Source organism: Neospora caninum, chromosome XII (genome assembly GCF_000208865.1).
Source record: "Neospora caninum Liverpool complete genome, chromosome XII".
Lineage (NCBI taxonomy): Eukaryota > Apicomplexa > Conoidasida > Eucoccidiorida > Sarcocystidae > Neospora > Neospora caninum.
In genome coordinates, this window is record NC_018398.1 from 1,146,873 (window position 1) to 1,152,954 (window position 6,082).

The following is a 6,082-nucleotide window of genomic DNA, read 5'->3' on the forward strand; positions in this document are numbered from 1 at the left end:
AGTCCTATTCAGTATCCTAGGAACGAGGGTGTCTGTTTCTTCGATCACGCGCGCCTCCTCTCGCTGGTGAGCGTGCAAGAGCGAAGCGTGGCGATGCGGTCGTCGTCAGGTGCCGAAAGCTACCGGGATCGTTCTACATTTGTCTCGTCAACGGCAGACGACTCGCAGAGTCCGCAGTGAAGGCAGTGAAGATTCGCGGTTTCGTCTACCGATACATGCCGAAGTATCTCTGTATCTCTTCCAGAAAGTTTTACGCTCAAAGCGTGGATTGCTGTATTGCGCTTGAGAGGCCCGCGGCGAGGCAGCAGAGCGGCGTTGTCCGCTTCTGCGTGCACTTGCCGCAAGAACGCCACTCTCGATCGAGACGGCAGGTTGGCAGAGGGCAACCGCTAAGAGGCAGAGACGGAAGCGAATCCAGACAGCGTGGCCCACACACTGCTCTTCATGACCAGCCTTTCGCGATTCGGCGTGCGGCGGCACACGCTGCAGGCAGAGAACGGTCGCCACGCACGTTGAACTGAAAGACGGAACCACCCGCACCGTGGAAAAACGCAAGACCCAGGATGCGTCCCGGGTGACCGGCAAGCGCCAGTGGCAATCCCCCAAAAATGTGGAAACGTCTCCTTTTTTCCCGCGTCTGCCGCGCGTCTCCGTCGAGAATGCGGCGGCGTCCACACATGCACTCGGGCTGCAGCTGGACTCATGCTTTCGCTTGATTCCACTTTACTTCTTCTTTGAGTGCCCGTGTCTCTTCACCCATCGGTTGCTGTTTGGGTTGCCGGGACCGAGCCCCACGACCACGCGAGGCGCATGCGCGCCTGCTGCCAACTTTCCGGTTCTTGTCCGACTCCGCATGTGCCACGCCGACGCTGCGTCAAAGGCGAAGTCCTACGTCGGAGACACAACACGCGACACTCCAGGCGCCTCGTCATGCCCCCAGGAGATGCTCAGCGACGGTCTGCGCATGTGAGCAGAACGGACGGCCGCTGCTCCCTTCCGAACGCATGCGCTTCACACTGTATCGACACTGAAACCGCACGTGTGGCGCGGAAGTGAAGAGTGGCTGCACAGTCTCCGCGGGTCCAGCTCTGACGGAGATACGTGCCGTGGCCGATACACCGAGCAGAAACCGTTAGGGGGCCGTCGGCCCAGTACGACGGTTCGGAGACACGTACCTCGCTGAAGGGATTATGCGCAGCTTTCTCCGCTTCCCACAGACGCTGTTGGTGCCGCAAAAGACGGTCGCGCCCTCCCATCATCAGTTGATCTTCGGCGAGAATCAGCTGTTTCTGCTCACAGGAAAAACGACGCCAAAAAAGAGACGGGGCGTCGAGCCTGCACACCGGCCGGCAGAACAGTCTCCCGACCAGAACGGCCCGAACCCTCCACTTTAGCTAGAGACAATGGTCACTGCATCAGCGACAGTTCCTACGAGTGACACCATAGCGATGCGCACGAGTGCGCCGTTGTTTTCGAAGCCCCTCCTGGTTCCCTTCGTTTTCGCTCCGCCTTCCACGTGCGTTTTGATTCTCAGCGAGTGTTTCCGGAGTCGATTTCTCTGCGCTTCTCTTTGACCGACAAACGGCACATATCCCACGTGAGACCCGACAGAACGTCGGGCGCCTCGCGCGACCACGCAGGCGGAAAAAGAAAGCGATTTAGCGAACGAGGCAGGCAGTCAGCTCCTCACCTCATGGCGTCCGCCCCTCGGCTTCGGCAGCGAGTGAACATTTCCCCTCGTGGATTTCTTCTTTCGATTGTCATGGACGACGAAACCGTCCTCCCCGAGCGTGACTGGGACGCGATCCACTGCGTGCTGGCCGCATTTCGGGCAGAAGAGCCGCGTCACGTCTCGGCTGACAAAGTGACAGGCCCTACAGAGAAGCGGAGACCGGAGACCGGGGAGAGGCACGCATCGCAGCCGTCCCGGAAAAACAGCACTCAGGAGCGGGAGAAAACTCGAGCGAGGCAAAGCGCACGAAACGCCAGTCGGAAAGCGAACCGCGGGAGACCCCGAGCAGGGAACTAGGCAGAAACGCCGACAGCGCGAGGGGGTGAAAAACGTTCGAGACCGGTCGACTGCGAAGGGAACACGGGATTCGAGCAGATCGGCCATTCGGGGCGGGTGGGGGGGGGGGGGGGAGGTGGGGGCAAGGCAGAGAGAGCCGGACGAGAGAGACGGGTTTTGAGCAAAACAAATCCAGAGAGAAGTCGCTGTGCGCGTAGTTTGTCGACAGAAGCGCAAACGCCCTTGAAATACACACACGTGGGTGCGGCTTCCTTAGGAGTTCGGTGAGCCGCTCGCGTGTCGCTGGGGACGGAGATTGCGAGGAAGGCAAACACTCACCTGCAGATAAGGGCCCACGTTTTGACCGAACGGACTGCGAGACCGTCGATTGTGACGACTTCGAGGCCCATGTGGAGGAGGACGTTCTGGATGGAGTAATCGGTCGTCATGCATGCGACGAGAGCTTCTTCTTTCGCGCTCGAACAAATGCCTTCGATCCCGCGTTTCACGCGCTGGAAATTCTCGGGAGTGATCCACGTCCCTTCCCCGTCGTCCTCGTCCGCCGCCACTTCAACAATCTCGCGACTCTCATGAACGCCAGCCGCCGCCTTTCGCGGCGGCGTCTCAGGCACAGAGGAAACAGCCCCAGTGCTCGAGGAGGGAGAGGGACTGTCCTCGGCACTTGCAGAAGTGGGTACGTCTCCAGGCACCGAGTCGCACTCTCGCTTCTCGTTTTCATCTCTGCGCTTTTCTTCCTCCTCTCCCTCTCCCTCTTCCTCGTCTCCCTCGTCTTCTTCCTCGTCTCCTTCTTCTTCATCGTCTCCTTCTTCTTCCTCGTCTCCCTCTTCTTCCTCTTCGTCAGTTTCGTCGCCGACCCAGCCTTCGTCCTTCCCCCAGTCGAGGTCTTGCCACTTGGTGTGTGTTTCTTCCTCCTTTACGACGACGGCCTCCAGCGGTTTGGTGCGCAGTTTCTCGATTCTTCCCGTTTGTCGTTGCAGCATGTACGTGAGGGCAATGACGTCGAGATCGGTGTCGCTGAGGCTCCCCAAATCGCCAGTCATGCCGGCGAATTTCCGCGCCCACCGCTTGTCGGCCTCGCCAGCTGTCACGACACTCGGGAGCTCGGCGTCGGGGTGGAGAAGCGTGACGCCGGAGAGATGGGCACGTGCGCGTGCGTCGCGGATTTCCGCGAGAACGCTCGGCGGAACGACGAATTTCCGCCCGAAAACATCTAGCCGTTTCAGCCTCAAAAACGCGCCTGTGTCAACGACAAGAGTTCGAGCGAAGCGGCAAAAAGGCGGAGCGCCCGGCGGGGCCGTTGACGACGCGGAAAGGCTCTTCTCGTCTCGCTTCGCGGCAGACTCCGCGGGTAGGTTCGAAGCGGGTTTTGCAGACTCCGGAGAAACATCTGCCGCGCGGGAGTTTTCGGAAGACGAAGTAGGCGGAGCCTGGAGAGACGCAGGCGCGTCTTTCGCTGGCGGCTCGGGAGGCCGGGAGGCCCCAGCCGTCGGTTCGCGTCTCGCGCCTTCCATTTCTTGCGGAGGCACGGCAGCTGGACAGAAAAACGGAAGGCCGGAACGATCAGTTGAAACAAAGACACTCAGACACGGGACGCGCGGAAAGGCTCCGCGAAACTGAGGACTTACCCGTCGGCCAGCGGCCGTGTCGGTCCAGGGAAGAGACCAGGCGAGTCACGGAAAGGCGCTTTTCTTCACGGGCTTTTTCTTTCCACGTGTGGAAGAGGGCATACGACACAAAAAGGTTTGATGTGGATTCTGAGATTCAGTGGATGGCCATGCAGCAGTTGGGTTGGCGGAAAACCCCGCAAGCTGCTCCAAGGAAAACGCGCGTCAGAGCCTGACTCAAAAACGATACAAAAAAGCGCGTTTCAGTGCAAAAACTTGTGGAAACGAGAACGGTGAAGGCCCAAGGACTCCGCACACACAGACGAGGGACGAAGCAGCATCGGGCTTTCACTGGGACTAGCCCCCGCCGATTGAGTCCCTGAAAGGGTGCGGCCAACGATGCACGGAGAGAAGATGGACGGGTGATCTCTCGCTTCTTCGTAAAGCGGCTGCCTTCCGAACTTTGTCACTTGTGGGGCGCGGTCGAGTTGCGACGGAGGCATGCTCTGTGCTGGGACGAACGGAGCAGGATCGAGGGATTCTCAGCAAGGTGGCCCTCCACAACACGCGCTCCGACAGACTTACTCGTTGGAGCACGTGCGCGATTTGGAAAGGAAACGGTATTTCTCCAGGCGCCCTGTTTGTGCAGTTTGTCTACACGAAGACGACTGCGACACTCGTTTCCAGTCGCGAGTCAACGGACTGTGTCTACTCCCCAGCGCTGTGCGCGAGAAAAGCGAGGATCCCGCTCTTCGCCCCACGCAAGAAACCGGAACCAGTTGGTAACACGAGGCATAGGAAAGAGATAAAAAAGCACTTGCGTTGCTGTCACCGGCGTTTCAGAGCCATGTCAATTGGAAAGAGCGGACTTGCTGACTCTCGCTCGCTTGCATGCACTGTCAACTCACACGAGAAGAGTTGCCATGCGACAAAGGACGGATCTTTCCAGCAGCGGAATCTGCGTTCCGTGACCCGAAAAGAGCGACACCGGTTGGATAGCCATGTTTCACCGGCTCCAGGCAACTTGGCGTTTTTCGTGTTTCGAAACGCACACCACTGCGCGAGGTTTCAGGCTTCTGAGGCAGAGAGCCTCGAAGCTGTCGAAGGTTCCGAATTGCGTTTAGGGTCAAAAAGACTCCCTCTTTTTTCCCGGGCATGCAGCGTGCACGGTCTAGCACACGCCGGCTTCCGTCAGGATTCCAAAAAGAATTGCGGTGGTGCAGGACGCGCGACATGCTTCTCGTTGGAAAAACGGAGTCCTTTGCTTTGGGAACGAAGCAGGCGCAGTTTCGCAAGCTTTTTCAGTTAGCCTTTCCGAGTATTTTGGCCTACACAGCTTGCGTCTTTCCTTCAGGGGTTGCAGCCGCCCGCGCGATGAGACCCGCCGACATTTCGAGCCTTGAGCTTTTGCGAATCTAGACAGGGTTGTGGCCCGAGACAGGACGGGATGGTGGCAGGGTGAACTGTTTTTTTTCTTGTTAGCAGCTTTCAGTTCATCCAGTCCTGCATTCTAGGTCGGATCCTCTAAAGCTGGGCGGGTGCAATCCGTGTAGGTACGGAACAACGCCGCTTTTTTTTTCGCAAAAGAGAACACAGTGTGGTTCTGTTGAATGTATTTACACGCTTTTAAATAGGACCTAGGGAACAAACCGTCTGCAGACGTTCTTAACCCAGCTGACGCACGGGAGGACTCCTCTTCTGCCGGTGCTAGTATATAGGGTCTGTACGCTGTCTGCTTGATCGAATCCCTAGGAACCTGAAGCTCAAAGTCCTGGCCAGCCGCTTCGGTCCTATTTGTTGATATAATCTAGTCATGCTTGCCAAGTTCCTGGTCTTTAGCTTACTGCGTCCTGAGGATCAGACCAAAACAGTTCACTTCTCCATGTACGAATTGACGCTGCCAAGTGAATACCGAGGGCCCTGGGAATCCGCGGTGGTCAAACCTAACGCGCGGAGAAACGGGTGTTCTGTTCTCGAGTTCCAGCTTGGAACGCACGCAGGCGTCACTGCCACGACGACGCAACCCAGAGAAGCGAGGAAGGAACTGCAAGGTGTGTTGACCATCCAAACAAATGGTTACTGAACGAATCCTTCCAACAACCAGCCGCGCTAAAGAGTGTCTGAAAGGAAACCACGTCTGTTAAAACGTCATTTTTTAGTTGTGTGTCAAAGTACGTGCCTGCAGTTCCGCATTGTGCTGGTCCGCACAAAGGCGGCGAGAACACACAGTGGCGACGGCGCCACGTCCGTGCGTTGTCCTCGATTGATTAAATCAGACGGTTTGGCCCTTGCGCATTGTTGATTGCCTTCCCCGGGAGCTTAACTGCTTGCCTAGCTTCAGAAGAAACGTATCGACTGCGTTACGTCCTCACTGCCTTGGTTCGTATACGGGCACACCCGGTTTTTGTTTGAGAGAAACGTTACCGTGAGAGAGAATCTCTTGTGTCTG

General features: G+C 57.6%; 1 protein-coding gene across 1 annotated transcript; it reads right to left on the reverse strand.

Annotated features, from left to right (window-relative positions):
* Nucleotides 1-723: 723 nt before the first annotated feature.
* NCLIV_061710 (conserved hypothetical protein) lies at nt 724-3,540 on the reverse strand (the record flags this gene model as incomplete). The annotated part of the gene is made up of 4 exons (XM_003885723.1): nt 724-888; nt 1,176-1,289; nt 1,691-1,874; nt 2,348-3,540. The coding sequence occupies 4 exons, from the start codon at nt 3,538-3,540 to the stop codon at nt 724-726; spliced, it is 1,656 nt and encodes a 551-aa protein (XP_003885772.1).
* Nucleotides 3,541-6,082: the final 2,542 nt, after the last annotated feature.